The 17,453-nt window shown below is 38.6% G+C and overlaps 1 protein-coding gene across 34 annotated transcripts in view; it reads right to left on the bottom strand.

Annotated features, from left to right (window-relative positions):
* Window positions 1–17,453, bottom strand: part of SLMAP (sarcolemma associated protein) — a 146,471-nt gene that overhangs the window by 64,119 nt on the left and 64,899 nt on the right. For all 34 annotated transcript variants that reach the window (XM_070455870.1, XM_070455861.1, XM_070455867.1 and 31 more), the window contains exon 3: window positions 1,333–1,405. In XM_070455870.1, coding sequence (XP_070311971.1) covers window positions 1,333–1,405 — 73 coding nt within the window. The remainder of the gene's footprint in view (window positions 1–1,332; window positions 1,406–17,453) is intronic.

The following is a 17,453-nucleotide window of genomic DNA, read 5'->3' on the forward strand; positions in this document are numbered from 1 at the left end:
GCAAACATTTAACCACATAAGAAAAACCAAACAAAGACAAAGCAACAGCAACAAAGATGAAAAGCACTGGGGAAACAAGAGGATCAGGAACACAATTTACTAGCACAGACTTTGAAAAAATTCACATGCCCTACTGGATGGAACCTGAGAACAAAGATGACCCTTTAAAAAGCTGCTCAAAGCTTCTGAATCCATGAAAGAAAAATCTCATTAAATCCAAACATCAAGGTCTTTAAGAAGCCATTCTTAAGAAGTTATTAGTCAATTAACAGTTACTCTTTTTTTTAAAACCTTAACTCTTGACTAAGTCATATTAAAAACTAAGTCACATTAAATGCTCCCAAAGTTAATTATATTTTAATAAACTATAATTTAGAATAGGAAACAGATTAATGTTTTAAATTTAAAATTTGTTTTCTTCAGATACCTAAAAGGTTAAAAACAAAAAAATGGTAGTCTCTAACTGAAGCATAACATACAAGAATCCTAATGAAAGCACTATCACAGTAACAGGAGGACTTCTCTTTGCTTCCTTTCTCCTCTCTCTCCTACTCAGCACTCTACTGTACCTTCACATCGCTATTGCTCTCAACCTCCCACCCTTAGATATTTCATTTCTGCTTTTGTAGTACAGAAAATACTTTGTTGGGGATAGAAATAAGCCTGTAGCATATTCAAGGTTTTCCCCTCAAAATTAAAAAATGCTTAAGTCTAAAGACTATTTAAGTCCCTCTAACACTTAACAATAATCTGTGAAAAGTACAAGATCAAAATGTATGTATGTTTATCTTTTAACGTCTGTATTTGTGAGCAAAATTTCCCTCTCAAGTTTGTCTTCCCCTAAGTGACCTTTCCACTGCTTTATTTAAAAAAAGAAAAAAAAAATACAGAATTGGAAAATCCCTCCAAAAACTCCCACCAATATAGACTACTGTGTCAACATGCCCAAAGTCCTGTAAGACTATGATACTGGCATTAACTTCACAGGCAACCATAGTTTAAGAAGTCATATGACATGCAGATTAAAATGAATACAATTATCATTCATTAATAACTGGCATACTCTAAATAGTCTAAAAATTCATCAAAATATACATTGTAAAGTTAATTTTGGAAACAAAATAACTGTGCTCTCTTATACATTATTTACTAGAATTATAACCAATGTGAAACTGAATTATATTAAACAGAAGTATATTATATTCCAAAAGCACTACATCAATTTTCTAACATTATTAGAATAATTCTGAAGTATTAACTGTACAATATCATCTGGAATATTATTAATCAATGTAATTAATACAGAAACTTCATAGCATAAATTATACTCACTCTGAGCGGAGCCGGGCTTCCATTCCATCGGGTAGAAAAAGTTTTATTGTGGAAACAATACACCCATGGGTAACTGGTTAAAACAAACAAATAACATGGATAAAATAATCGGTTAAACATAAACCTCTATACCTCTCATTTTTAAACACATATTTTATTCTTAAATATAATAACTTCTGGGTAAGAAAATAATTTTGTTGGTTTAACAGCAATATTCATTCCCTTGGAGAAACTTATTCCTATCCATATTGAATCACAACAGAAAAGGCAAAATCACATAAAATCGTCTTGAAAGTGTCCTAATCTCCAATGCTACAGCAATAACCAATAAAAAAGTCATTTGAGTATATGGAAATATTATATAAATGAGGGTGGGAGGGTTGCACTTTCTCCCCTATATGCCAGTATCAAACCTAAGTACAACTATTCCCCTAGTTTAAATTTGAGCCAGTCTTTACTCCTAAATCTCCTGTGCCCAACCTATAACTCCTATCCATACCTCACAAAACTCCAAAATTCTGTATACTAACAGCTTGGACTTCTACAACTCTGCTATTTAGTATCAAAGCTGTTAGTGAGAACTCCAGTCTGAAGTTACCAGCTCAGTATTTAAAATTATGGTTTTGTTTTCTTGGTAGTTGTTCTTCTTCCACCTCCAAACATCTTTATGTAACATTACACCACTCACTCAGTAGACAGTTGCTTTGCTTCTTCCTTCCTCCTTCTGAAGATTTCAAGATATAAAACCTCTTAAAAGCAGTACTTATACAGAATATCTCTTTATTTTACAGAAAAAATTATTCCCATAGTTTAAAAGTAGATTTTAAAAAATTATTCAGATATTATGTTCCTCAGGGTTCAAAGAGTTTATTTTTTATTTAGTTTAATAAATTCTAATTAAACACTAAGGGAAGGATTTTTTAAAAAAAGCTAATGGAGGGACTTCCCTAGTAGTCCAGTGGTTAAGGCTCTGTGTTCTTAGTGTAGGGGGGCTTGGATTTGATCCCTGGTCAGGGAACTAGATCCCACATGTTGCATCTAAGATCCTGCACAGCCAAATAAATATTTTAAAATATTTTTTAAAAAAACCCAAAAGCTAAAGGAGGGTAATGAAGATACACTACATCATGATTAGATTTGACCAACTGATGCAAAGAAATGACTCCTTAGAAAAGACCCTAATGCTCGGAAAGGTTGAAGGCAGGAGAAGGGGACGACAGAGGATGAGATGGTTGGATGGCATCACCAACTCTATGGACATGAGTTTGAGCAAGCTCCAGGAACTGGTGATGGACAGGGAGGCCTGATGTGCTGCAGTCCATGGGGTCACAAAAAGTCAGACATGACTGTGACTGAAAGGAACTGAATTTATTAGAGGAATGGTGGACATGTGATTGTATACATTTGTCAAACTCAGTGAACTATACGTGTAAAATTGGTATTGTAAGTAAATTACATCTCAGTAAAACCGACTTTATAGAGCTAATGCATTATGAGGGCAACTTGTTAACTGATCAGGTTCATGAATTGTGAAGATGGCATTATTAACACAAAATAATATGACTATGCTATCATCTGGAAATGCACAGTAAGCTTCAGAAATTTAGCATGGTTTACTCAATACTAATTTTAATAACTAGTTTATTATATGTAAAGTGCTAGCTAGCACAGATTCAAGAATCACCTATGGTATGGAGCAGTCTTCTAAACTCTCTGGCTGCTGCTGCTGCTGCTAAGTCAGTTCAGTCGTGTCCGACTCTGCGACCCCATAGACGGCAGCCCACCAGGCTCCTCCATCCCTGGGATTTTCCAGGCAAGAACACTGGAGTGGGTTGCCATTTCCTTCTCCAATGCACGAAAGTGAAAAGTGAAAGTGAAGTCACTCAGTCGTGTCCGACTCTTAGCGACCCCACAGACCGCAGCCTACCAGGCTCCTCCATCCATGGGAATATCCAGGCAAGAGTACTGGAGTGGGGTGCCATTGGCTTCTCCAAAACTCTCTGCCTAACATATAGCAATTACTGCTGTGAACTACTGACCTTCATTTCAGGCCCAACCGCTCGTTTTGCTATTAGTACCATGTGTATATGTGTTAGTCACTTAAGTCATGTCCGACTCTTTGTGACCCCATGGACTGTAGCCCACCAGCCTCCTCTGTATATGGAATTCTCCAGGCAAGAATACTGGAGTGGATTGCTATTTCCTTCTCCAGGAGATCTTCCTGACCCAGCGATTGAACCCAGGTCTCCAGCATTACAGGCAGATTCTTTACCATCCGAGCTATAGGGAAGTAGTTTCTATTGATACCATAATTAAGCTACACAAAACCAAGCTACCTGCATCTCCAAATTTCTTACTTTTCATAACCCCATGACTTCTACACCAGCTATCCTCTGTTTATGATGTCCTTTATCCCCTTGCCTGCATAAGCAAAGGACATTTATCATCCAGGATCAGACTTTCTACTTCCTTCACTCAGTTCAGTTCAGTTCAGTCACTTACTCGTGTCTGACTCTTTGCGACCCCATGAACTGCAGCATGCCAGGCCTCCCTGTCCATCACCAACTCCCGGAGTCCACCCAAACCCACGTCCATTGAGTCAGTGATGACATCCAACCATCTCATCCTCTGTCATCCCCTTCTCCTCCTGCCCTCAATCTTCCCAGCATCAGGGTCTTTTCAAATGAGTCAACTCTTTGCATCAAGTGGACAAAGTATTTGAGTTAGCTGTCCCCAGGGCATCCTATTTCTGCTTATAAGACTAAACACACTGCACTGTGAATATGTACTATTTACACTACACAATCCTCTTTGAGGGCAACAATAAATATTGTTTCTAGCTTTTCATATCTGGTAATTAGCAGAATTATCTGGTACAAAGACAGTATTTAATAAATACTTAATGAATATTTCAAAAAACTTACCTCATTCATATTGGGTTGGCCAAAAAGTTCATCCTGGTTTTTCCGTAACATCGTATCAGTTAAGTTCACTTCAGTCGCTCAGTCGTGTCCGGCTCTTTGCGACCTCGTGAATCGCAGCACACCAGGCCTCCCTGTCCATCACCAACTCCCGGAATTTACTCAAACTCATGTCCATCGAGTCGGTGATGCCATCCAGCCATCTCATCCTCTGTGATCCCCTTCTCCTCCTGCCCCCAATCCCTCCCAACATCAGGGTCTTTTCCAATGAGTCAACTCTTCCCATCAGGTGGCCAAAGTATTGGAGTTTCAGCTTCAGCGTCAGTCCTTCCAATGAACAGCCAGGACTTATCTCCTTTAGGATGGACTGGTTGATCTCCTTGCAGTCCAAGGGACTCTCAAGAGTCTTCTCCAACACCACACTTCAAAATCATCAATTTTCGGTGCTCAGCTTTCTTCACAGTTCAACGCTCACATCCATACATGACCACTGGAAAAAGCATAGCCTTGACTAGACGTAACTTTGTTGGCAAAGTAATGTCTCTGCTTTTTAATATGTTATCTAGGTTGGTCATAACTTTCCTTCCAAGGAGTAAGCGTCTTTTAATTTCATGGCTACAATCACCATCTGCAGTGATTTTGGAGCCACCCAAAACAAAGCAAGCCACTCTTTCCACTGTTTCCCCATCTATTTGCCATGAAGTAGTGGGACCAGATGCCATGATCTTAGTTTTCTGAATGTTGAGACTTAAGCCAACTTTTTCACTCTCCTCTTTCACTTTCATCAAGAGGCTCTTTAGTTCTTCTTCACTTTCTGCCATAAGGGTGGTGTCATCTGCATATCTGAGGTTATTGATATTTCTCCCCACAATCTCTTGATTCCAGCTTGTGGTTCTTCCAGCCCAGCATTTCTCATGATGTACTCTGCATATAAGTTAAATAAGCAGGGTGACAATATACAGCCTTGACATACTCCTTTTCCTATTTGGAACCAGTCTATTGTTTCATGTCCAGTTCTAACTGTTGCTTCCTGACCTGCACATAGGTTTCTCAAGAGGCAGGTCAGGTGGTCTGGTATGCCCATCTCTTTCAGAATTTTCCACAGTTTATTGTGATCCACATAATCAAAGGCTTTGCCATAGTCAATAAAGCAGAAATAGATGTTTTTCTGGAACTCTCTTGCTTTTTCAATATTCCAGCGGATGTTGACAATTTGATTTCTGGTTCCTCTGCCTTTTCTAAATCTAGCTTGAACATCTGGAAGTTCACGGTTCATGTATTGCTGAAGCCTGGCTTGGAGAATTTTGAGCATTACTTTACTAGTGTGTGAGATGAGTGCAATTGTGAGGTAGTTTGAGCATTTTTAACATTTCCTTTCTTTGGGATTAGAGTGAGAACTGACCTTTTCCAGTCCTGTGGCCAGTGCTGAGTTTTCCAAATTTGCTGGCATATTGAGTGCATCACTTTCACAGCATCGTCTTTTAGAATTTGAAATAGCTCAACTGGAATTCCATCACCTCCACTAGCTTTGTTCGTAGTGATGCTTTCTAAGGCCGACTTGACTTCACATTGCAGGATGTCTGGCTCTAGATGAGTGATCACACCATTGTGATTATCTGGGTCATGAAGATCTTTTTTGTACAGTTCTTCTGTGTATTCTTGCCACCTCTTCTTAATACCTTCTGCTTCTGTTAGGTCCATACCATTTCTGTCCTTTATCAAACCCATCTTTGCATGAAATGTTCCCTTGGTATCTCTAATTTTCTTGAAGAGCTCTCTATCTAACCCAAACGAATTTTTTGGCCAACTCAACATTTTAGTTTTCAATACTCAGAAGTAAAGGTATCATTACTTCAACACTCAGGGGAGAAGTACTGAAAGAGATACCTTCTCTTTCAATACTCAAGGGAGAAGATGAGCAGTGTTCATTTCCACTTGCAGAAAGCACCTAACTGCCTCCTTTTCTTGGCAGCAGACAGGGAAGGAATGAATTTATCCCAGCTTGTTGACTCCCCCAGAGATTTATTATAAACAGCCTACAACAGAGGAGCACAAAACAAGAAGACCCAGAAATACTGGCACTTTACCAATGTATTTAAATTGACAATAAATTTGTTTTTTGTTTTTTAAGGTGCAAAGAGTTACCTAAGGATTTCTTTCGCTCAAACATATTTTAATGAAGCCCAGAAACTGAAACAATGTACAAATTTTGTTAGGTGAACCAAGGGCTAATACTGTCTGGGCAGTACAAGGTTGGTGCACTATTGAAAGCAGTTAAAGATCATGTCTGACAAAGCTGACAGTTTAGTCCAGCCAACCCTGTTTTTGCAAAGGTTCTTATGTCAACTAGATAAACAAATGTATAGAAATGTTAGTTTTCTTTTCAATCTGAAAAAAGCAAGTATTTAAAGCAACCAGACAAGAATTTTTTTGTTCTAACACTTATATTACTGAGTGTATATAGCAGCATTTCCCCTTCAGTCAGTCTCTCCCATCAGGAAGTTTCCATAAGCCTCTTATCCTTCTCCATCAGAGGGCAGACAGAATGAAAATCACAATCACAGAAAACTAACCAATCTGATCACATGGACCACAGCCTTGTTAACTAAATGAAACCATGAGCCATGCTGGGCAGGGCCACCAAGACAGACGGATCATGGTGGAGAGTTCTGACAAAACATGGTCCACTGGAGAAAGGAATGGTAAACCACTTCAGTATTCTTGCCTTGAGAACCCCATGAACAGTATGAGAAGGCAAAAAGACAAGACACTGAAAGATGAACTTCCCAGGTTGGTAGGTGCCCAATATTCTACTGGAGATCAGTGGAGAAATAACTCCAGAAAGAAAGAAGAGATGGAGCCAAAGCAAAAACAACACCCAGCTGTGAATGTGACTGGTGATGGAAGTAAAGTCCAATGCTGTAAAGAGCAATTCTGCATAGGAACCTGGAATGTTAGGTCCATGAAACAAGACAAATTGGAAGTGGTCAAACAGGAGACGGCAAGAGTAAATGCCAACATGTATTAAGAAGAGGTGGCAAGAATACCCAGAAGAATTATACAAAAAAGATCTTCATGACCCAGATAATCACAATGGTGTGATCACTCACCTAGAGCCAGACATCCTGCAATGTGAAGTCAAGTCGGCCTTAGAAAGCATCACTACGAACAAAGCTAGTGGAGGTGATGGAATTCCAGTTGAGCTATTTCAAATCCTAAAAGACGATGCTGTGAAAGTGATGCACTCAATATGCCAGCAAATTTGGAAAACTCAGCAGTGCCCACAGGACTGGAAAAGATCAGTTTTCATTCCAATCCCAAAGAAAGGAACTGTCAAAAATGCTCAAACTACCTCACAATTGCACTCATCTTACACACTAGCAAAGTAATGCTCAAAATTCTCCAAGCCAGGCTTCAGCAATACATGAACTGTGAACTTCCAGATGTTCAAGCTGGATTTAGAAAAGGCAGAGGATCCAGAGATCAAATTGCCAGCATCTGCTGGATCATCGAAAAAGCAAGAGAGGTCTACGGCCATACCACCCTGAACGTGCCCGATCTCGTCCGAAAAAGCAAGAGAGTTCCAGAAAAACATCTATTTCTGCTTTATTGACTATGCCAAAGTCTTTGACTATGTGAATCCTAACAAACTGTGGAAAATTCTTCAAGAGATAGGAATACCACACCACCTGCCTCTGACCTGCCTCTTGAGAAATCTGTATGCAGGTCAGGAAGCAACAGTTAGAACTGGAAATGGTACAACAGACTGGTTCCAAATAGGAAAAGGGTATGTCAAGGCTGTATATTGTCACCCTGCTTATTTAATTTATATGCAGAGTACATCATGAGAAATGCTGGGCTGGAAGAAGCACAAGCTGGAATCAAGATTGTGGGGAGAAATATCAATAACCTCAGATATGCAGATGACACCACCCTTATGGCAGAAAATGAAGAAGAACTAAAGAGCCTCTTGATGAAAGTGAAAGATGAGAGTGAAAAAGTTGGCTTAAGACTCAACATTCAGAAAACTAAGACCATGGCATCTGGTCCCACCTGGTCCCATCACTTCATGGCAAATAGATGGGGAAACAGTGGAAAGAGTGGCTGACTTTATTTTGGGTGGCTCCAAAATCACTGCAGATGGTGATTGCAGCCATGCAATTAAAAGACGCTTATGACCAACCTAGACAAAAGTTATGACCAACCTAGACAGCATATTAAAAAGCAGAGACATTACTTTGCCAACAAAGTTCCCTCTAGTCAAGGCTATGGTTTTTCCAGTATCATATGTGGATGTGAGAGTTGGACTATAAAGAAAGCTGAGCGCTGAAGAATTGATGCTTTTGAACTGTGGTTTTGGAGAAGACTCTTGAGAGTCCCTTGGACTGCAAGGAGATCCAACCAGTCCATCCTAAAGGAGATCAGTCCTGAATATTCATTGGAAGGAATGATGCTGAAGCTGAAACTCCAATACTTGGCCACCTGATGCAAAGAACTGACTCATTTGAAAAGACCCTGATGCTGGGTTAGGACTGATGGCAGAAGGGAATGACAGAGGATGAGACAGTTGGATGGTATCCCCGACTCAACGTTCATGAGTCTGAGTAAGCTCTGGGAGTTTGTGATGGACAGGAAAGCCTGGTGTACTGCAGTCCATGGGTCGCTGAGTCAGACATGACTGAGCAACTAAACTGAACTGAACTGAACTGATAGCATCATTTCCTAAAATGGAGTGCTAACAGGTATACAAAAAAGGATTTGGGGGTCAGAAAAGTTTGGAAAATACTTAGTTAAGAGACACTGAAAGAGTTTTTATCTTTTTAAACCACAGTCTTTCTCGGAGCTTAATAGGCTTTGTGTCCATACTGAGCCTCTAAGGTAAGATGTACTTTTCAAACTTCTTTACCCATTGAGCATCCCTACTCCCTTTTTAGGAACACTGGAACTGGTAATGTGATATAACATACATGGTATACATGGTATTATGAAGAAACTATTGTGGAAAATGCTGCTGTAAAGCCTTCTATGAAGCACTTTAAAACAAATTGTCCTCTCAAAATTCATCCAGAAACACTATTACTGTCCTATTGCCATGAATCAAAGGCAAAATTAATGATAAGACACAATTTTAAAGTTTTTGGGCAGGGTAATACGGCTGCAGGAACACTGCCATGCTAAATGTACACATGTATTGTAAGCTAAATGGAAAATTATCAGAAATGCTAAAACCTGAAAATCAAATGTGGTGAGGAAAACAAGGTGCATGCAAGAGAAAAATCCACAATTGCTGGCTGTAATTACGACATTTTATTACAAATTAGAATTAAGACTATACAACCTACCATTTACATGAGTTCTTTCTCTTTTATCTTATATAGATTATTTATTTTGCTTTTGAGTTAATATATTTACTTTATGATATACAGTCAGCTCCTTCTATTACCTCTTCACACATACACTACTTAAAGGACCAACACTGACTTTGGTAAGTTTAAAAACTCTTTATAATACTTGACTGGGAGACTGAAACTGCTGGGGTATACTGGAGTCTGGTTCTATTTCCTTTTCTGCATTGAGTAGGAATATCAATACTATACTCTACTGGAGTGATTTGAAGGGTCTCTTGAAATGATCAGCAGTAATAGGAAGTAAAAGCTCAAAAAACATTTAAAAAAAAAAAAAAAACACCCAAATGAGCAGTGTTAACGTTTCCAGGTTGGGAAATTATTCATCTAATTGCATCTGACTGCAACCTAAGAAAACAGTGTCAGACTTTATTTTTTGGGCTCCAAAATCACTGCAGATGGTGATTGCAGCCATGAAATTAAAAGATGCTTACTCCTTGGAAGGAAAGTTATGACCAACCTAGATAGCATATTAAAAAGCAGAGACATTACTTTGCCAACAAAGGTCCGTCTGGTCAAGGCTATGCTTTTTCCAGTGGTCATGTATGGATGTGAGCGTTGGACTGTGAAGAAAGCTGAGCACCGAAAAATTGATGCTTTTGAAGTGTGGTGTTGGAGAAGACTCTTGAGAGTCCCTTGGACTGCAAGGAGATCCAACCAGTCCATCCTAAAGGAGATAAGTCCTGGGTGTTCATTGGAAGAACTGATGCTGAAGCTGAAATTCCAATACTTTGGCCACCTCATGCGAAGAGTTGACTTGTTGGAAAAGACCCTGATGTTGGGAGGGATTGGGGGCAGGAGGAGAAGGGGATCACAGAGGATGAGATGGCTGGATGGCATCACCGACTTGATGGACATGAGTTTGAATAAACTCCGGGAGCTGGTGATGAACAGGGAGGCTTGGTGTGCTGTGATTCATGGTGTCGTGAAGAGTCGGACACAACTGAGTGACTGAACTGAACTGAACTGAATATGAAAATGTTACCAAATGTTCATTCTGGTAGTTTTTGCTACATAAAGCTTCTGATTCCAAGACTTTTTTTTTTAAGGTTAAAAAAGAGAGCTAGACAAGTACTCATCAGATTTTTTTTTTAAATGTTTTTATTTTAAAAATTGAAGTATAGTTGAGTTACAATGTTGTCTTAGTTTCTGGTGTATAGCAAAGTGATTCAGCTATACAATTATATACATATTCTTTTTCATTATAGTTTATTATAGGGTATCGAATATAGTACTGCAATATAATATGACCTTGTTGTCTATTTCATACACAGTAATTTGTATCTGCTAATACCAAACTCCTAATTTATCCCTTCAACATCCCTTTTCCCTTTTGGTAACCAGAAGTCTTTTTTCTGTGAGTCTGTTTCTGTTTCATGAATAAATTCATTTGTGTCATATTTTATTTTTTTAATATATATTTATTTATTTTAATTGGAGGCCAGTTACTTTGCAATATTGTAGTGGTGTGTCATATTTTAGATTCCACATACAAGTGATACCATGTGATATTTGTCCTTCTCTAACTTCACCTTGTATGATAATCTCTAGTCCATCCATGTTACTACAAATGGCAGGATTTAATTCCTTTTAATGACTGAGTAGTATTCCACTGTGTATATATGCCACATCTTCTTTATTCATCTGTAAATGGTCATTTAGACTGCTTCCAAGCCTTGGCTATTGTAAATAGTGTTGCTATGAACACTGGCATGCATATATCTTTTCAAATTATAACTTTTATCCAGATATAAAGTGGAGTGGGAGTGCTACATCCATATGACAACTGATTTTTTTAAGGAACTTTCATACTGTTTCCCATACTAGCTGCACAGATTTATATTCCCATCAACAGTGTAGCACAGTTCCCTTTTCTCCATACCCTCTCTAGCATTTGTTATTTATAAACTTCATAATGATGACCATTCTGATCACTGTAAGAGCTGTTTGCTTTTTTATAATTGAGTTGTATGAACTGTTTGTATATTTTGGAAATTAAGCCCTTGTCAGTAGAATCATTTGTAAATATTTTCTCCCAGTAATAGGCTGCCTTTCATTTATGGTTTTCTTTGCTGTGCAAAAACTTGTAAGTTTGATTAGATTTCATCTGTTTATTTTGCTTTTATTTTTGCTTTTGCTATTGCCTTGGGAGACTGACCTAAAAAAACACGGGTACAATTTATGTCAGAGAATGTTTTGTCCATGTTCTCTTCTAGGAGTTTTATGGTGACATTTTATATTTAAACCTTTGAGTCATGTGGAGTTTATTTTTGTGTATGGTGTGAGGGTGTGTTCTAACTTCACTGATTTACATGTGGCTGTCCAGCTTTCCAAACAACCTTTGCTGGAGAGACTGTCTTAAAATAAAATTTTTTTTGAATTGATATTCTATCACCCTCTCTTTATCTATCAGCTGGAGTTCAGTGATTAAAAAAAAAAAAGAAAAATTCTCTTTAACTATTTATTTATCTCAGGTATAATTCCTATAGTACACAAATGCTTTCTTCTTTCTGTTTATCTACCTGTTTTCAGAATGAGAAATGAGTTCCAGAGGTGACCAAATCTTTTTCTTTTTTAATATTGTAAGTTTATGGATTTAGGCATATTGGATCTATTTCAATTTACTGCTTTATTTATGGTTTGATGCTCATATTGACTAATCTTTGATCAGTCAGAATTCCATGTTAATTCTTGAGTTCTTCTAACAGAATCTCAGCAATCTTAGATAGTTCCACTGCTTTCTGATGTGACAAAAACCTTATAAATCCAATTTATACATTTCCCGCCTGTACTGCTGATCTGGTTCTTGATGCCAACTGTCTTGCTGTTCACAGTGTTCGCTGAACCTAGGGTTCAGCCTCTTGGTGCTGGAGCTAAGAGGCTGGAAGAAGGCGCGAGGAGCCACAGGAACTGCAGACGTACTTCTCTCCTGGCGGCACTGCGGCCGCAACACAGCCTTTCTCCTGCTGATGCAGTAGCCACAGCAGCATCCATAACATAATCATAATGTAGCCATAATGTAGCCGTAACACAACCTCATATAACATAACCATGATATCACTCCAATGAAGCCCCAGTGCAGGGGCAGCCAGCGCTTTCAAGGTGAAGCTCATACATGCGTACCACACAAAGTAGCCTGTGACCAAGTGGGTACCTCATGATGCACATGTGCAGTGCTATAAGTGGTCTCAGCTGTTACACAGCCGTGCAAAGTCATTGTTTACAGAACATGGGGCGAGAGGGAGTGAGAGCATGGGGCGAGAGAGCCTGACTGGTGCCACCTTGTTAATTTCCCACACTGCTCTGGACTCAGAGTCAGCTATCTCTCTCAGGAATCCTGTTCGACCTATTTATTTGATGGAAGGAATCCTTCTTATAGACATGTGGATTAATTTGCTACTTTATTTCTCTAGCATACTTGGGAGTGATATTGCTTTTGGTTTATTTTTTTACTTGATTTGTTCTTTGGCTTTATCTGTTCACTCAATACTCACTGAAAACCTGCTGGCTACAAATGAGTACGCTGGGAAAATGATGGGAAAAACCAAGAAGACAATGACCAACTTCCTTGCCCTTGAGCAGATTTCAATTTATAATAGTTTGTAGAGGAAAACTAGAATTATCTAACAACAAAGGGGGAAAAATTCACAAATGCTACAAGGCACTGATGGAATCTGAAATGGACAAGGGCAGAAGAAGGATTTATGAAGAAGGTAAAGAAAAAAATAGAATTTCAAAAGCTTGAAATGAAAGGAAAGGCAGAAAGAATGGCATGAGCAAAGAAAAAGAAAACAAGAAGGATGTGAGAACTAAACAACTAAGGAGGGCACCTGGAGAAGAAAGGAGGTAAAGAATATACTTCAAGAATCTTTAGGGGCCAGACCCGTGCTAAGCACACTATACATGCTAACTATTTATGATAAACCAGATAAATAGTTATTTTTATGTTCCATTTTACAGCTGAGGCAACTTAAAGAAGCTAAGATAACCTGCTTGAGATCTCATCTATGGCAAATGGCAGCACTAGGATTCAAAAGAATTTCTTCTTCCTCTTACCTCCAAGTAACACTGTTTAACATATATTAAGGGAAGTAATGGAAAAAATCAAAAGGTTGAATTGAGGCCACATTTTTGAGGGCCTCAAGTGTACATTTAAGCATTTCAGACTTTCTTCTACAGCATGACACAGCCACTTAAGACTTCTAAAAGCAGGATAATGACACCAATAAAGCTGTAACAGAAGAATATTCTGGAGGCAGTGGGTTGGCAGAATATGGTGGCCAGAATGGGACAGCTACTGTAACACTCTGGGCTGGCATCTGGAAAAACAAGCAGAAGCGGGGAAAGGAGGCAAATGTCTAGATGACAAGTGCTGAAGGTAAAGAAGAGACAGGATTCAAAAAGATATCAATATTCTGTCATAAAATGACAGAGCAAAAAGTGAAACTGGGAAGTTAGTATAATGCTCTGGTCTGAAGGCAGAAATTAAGCTTTGTACACAGCAATTATAAGGTGAAAGAAGGACATTTAAGAGGAACCAACCAAGCAAGAAGCTGGAAATACATGGACAGAACCAGGAAGGATAGAGTCACAGCAGACAACATGAGTAGGGAGTCTTAGGACTTGAGGATAAAGGAAAGCACATAAGATAGTTGCCAGAAACTTAACGGAGCAGAGTTCTTAAACCTAGCTGCCCAAAAGAACAACCCAAAGCTCTTTAGCACAGGTATGTTGAGGCCCCACACCTAACAAGTCTCCTTCTTAGGGCTGAAGGGTGGGATCCACATGTCTATAGCTTTACCAAGCTCTGCAGGTAATTCTGGTGCATACCCTGGGTTGGGAAGACATTTTTTAAATGAACAAAAGAAGACTGCCATGACATCAGAAAGATTCTCTCAGTCAATCTGGCAAATTCTCTGTTGAATCAGCTTTGTGTTTTCCCTAGAAGCTGTAAAGTGGAAGTGTGTAAAGCTTATGGTGAAAGTTTCCAAGAGCTAGAAACAAGCAAGACAGCACAGCCCCAAATCAAGGAGTAGTCTAGAAGCTGGTGAGTATACCTCTGAAATGCCACTGGTGGGCTGCAAAGGACAGATGGGTAAAGAAGCCTGAGCAGAAGCTACTGAGAAAGAGAAGCACACTAGAAAAGATGGTACAAATAAATGGCAAGGGTTTCAGCACCTTTAAATTAAAGCACCTGATCCTGAGTTAAGCACTTCATGTTCATTCTTTCAGTGTTCACAGTGATGGGTATGCCACAATGTGAACACTGAATATCATACCACAAGCCTTCAGATGGTTATCAGTATCATGAATCCCACTTTATAAGATGAGGAAATTAAAGCTTAGACAGGTTAAGGAGAAGTAACCGAGTCACAAAAGAATAAAAAGGGCAGTGAGTAACAAGAAGGTTGCCAATACCCCATCATCATATAAGCCTCCAGATTAGGAGGAAGGCTAATAAAATCTCAGCTGAGATAAGGTGGTAGAAAGAACTCTTGTATGGAGAGGGAGGTGGGAAGGGGGACTGGGATGGGGAATACATGTAAATCCATGACTAATTCATTTCAATGTATGACAAAAACTACTGTAATGATGTAAAGTAATTAGCCTCCAACTAATAAAAATAAATGGGAAAAAAAAGAACTCTTGTAAAATGGCAGATAAAGATTTATGACACATTTTTAAAACTTACTCAACCAATATGTGCCAGCTTAAGCGGGCAAGATTCTGCAACAGAGACAGCCACGCTGCCTGTTCTTGTACAGCTTACACGTTAGTGAAGGAGGCAAACACTTGGAGGGGGTGAGCACAGTGCGCAACAGGGACATGGAAGGGCACCTTGTCCAGCCTACAAAGGTTTACAGGGGAAGGAAAAAATCACATGCAAGGGTTTGAAGGCCAGAAAAGACAAGATATAGTGTGGGGAGTAAAAGTAATTCAGCGCAACTGCAGCAGAAAACAAAAGGAAGATACCACTGACCTTACCCATAAAAGACCCTTTGCTCATAGGGGCTTAACCCAGGAACAAAAGTGGGTCAAATGGGACCTGGACTGAAGAGCTAACTGGAGTTAGTAATATATGTGAATTTTATAGAACTAAATGGTCCCAAGATCTGCAATAGAGGGTTACTGTAATGTACGACCTAGAAAACTCATGCCATCTGGCAGCTTGTGGCCTTATGAACAGAGAAGTGGCCAGCAGGCAAGTTGTTAAGGCTCCCATTCCAGGAGGATCTGACGGGTTGGCTTTTTCTCTTTCTCCCTTCTCTCCCTCTTTCCCTCCCCCCTCCTGCAATCTATTACAAAGTCATCCTATTTGTTGGCAATAACATCTTATATCTATAGGGCAGAGTATTACTGAAGTGCTGACCAATGGATCTTTTCCCTGAAGCCACACTATGCAGAAAGTGAAACGCAAAATCAGCTTGTTTTGGAGAGACTGGAATACAAGAGACACTAACATGAACTAATACATTCAGTCACACCATACTCGTAGCATTTTTAACAAAAATACTGATTTATGTATACACACAAATATAAAAACATTTATATATATTGTATGTACCTTTTAAAAATTTCCTTTTACACATAGTTTTCTACAAATACAGAGTATGTCATGTTCTGGAGGGGTTCTACTGCAGTTTTGCTAGCCTTGCCCTTTTTAATTGGTTCTCCCCTCCTTTACTCCTTCTCTCCAATCATACTCCAGAAAGATTCACATTAATGATTAGTATATATATGCATTCTTCTCTGTTTTCCTCCTATGTTCATATAAGCACACACAAACACATATGTATATAGGCACATGTATAAGGACTTATGAGGACTTTCCTCACTTAATAATATATCTTAACAGAAATTCCTGCAAGCCATACAATCCTAACGTATTCTTTTTAATACGTGCATGAAGGGCAATTTAAAAATTATCTTTCCACTGTTTTTTATCCTATGCACACTGATGAAAAAAATCCTTTTCATAGATCCACACACATTACTTTTTATCATTTCAAGTGTCCAACTTGATATCATTATAAATGTGTTCAAAAGCATTAGAGAGCGACCATTAGAGTCTCATAGAGAAATGGAAATAAAAACAAAAATAAACAAATGGGGCCTAATTCAATTAAATTTACAAGCTTTTGCACAGAAAAGGAAACCATAAACAAAATGAAAAGACTGGGAGAAAATATTTGCTACATCTTGCATCTTGCTACAGGCAAGGAATTAGTTTCCAAAATATGTAAGCAGCTCATATAATTCAATAAAAACAAACTACCCAGTCAAAAAATGGGCCAAAGACCTAAATAAACATTTCTCTAAAGAAGACATACAGGTGCCAGTAGGCACATGAAGAGATTCTCAACATTGCTAGTTATTAAAGGAGTGCAAATCAAAGTAACAATGAGATATCAACTCCCATGGGTCAGAATGGACATCATTAAAAGTCCACAAATAATAATTTGTTGGAGAGCGTGTGAGAAAAGGGAACCTTCCTACACTGTTGGTGGGAATGTAAACTGGTGCAGCCACTATGCAAAACAACATGGAGATTTCTTTAAAAACTAAAAATGGAGTTATCATATGATCTTGCAATCCCACTCCTGAGCATATATCTGGAGAAAACCATAAGATGTGGTATATATATACATAATGAAAGACTATTCAGTCATAAAAAAGAATGAAATAATGCCACTTGCAGCAACATCAATGAACCCAGAGATTATCATACTAAGTGAAGTAAGTCAGATAAGAGAAAGACAAATTTCATATACCATTTATATATGGAATCTTAAAA

This window comes from Odocoileus virginianus, chromosome 26 (assembly GCF_023699985.2).
Source record: "Odocoileus virginianus isolate 20LAN1187 ecotype Illinois chromosome 26, Ovbor_1.2, whole genome shotgun sequence".
Lineage (NCBI taxonomy): Eukaryota > Metazoa > Chordata > Mammalia > Artiodactyla > Cervidae > Odocoileus > Odocoileus virginianus.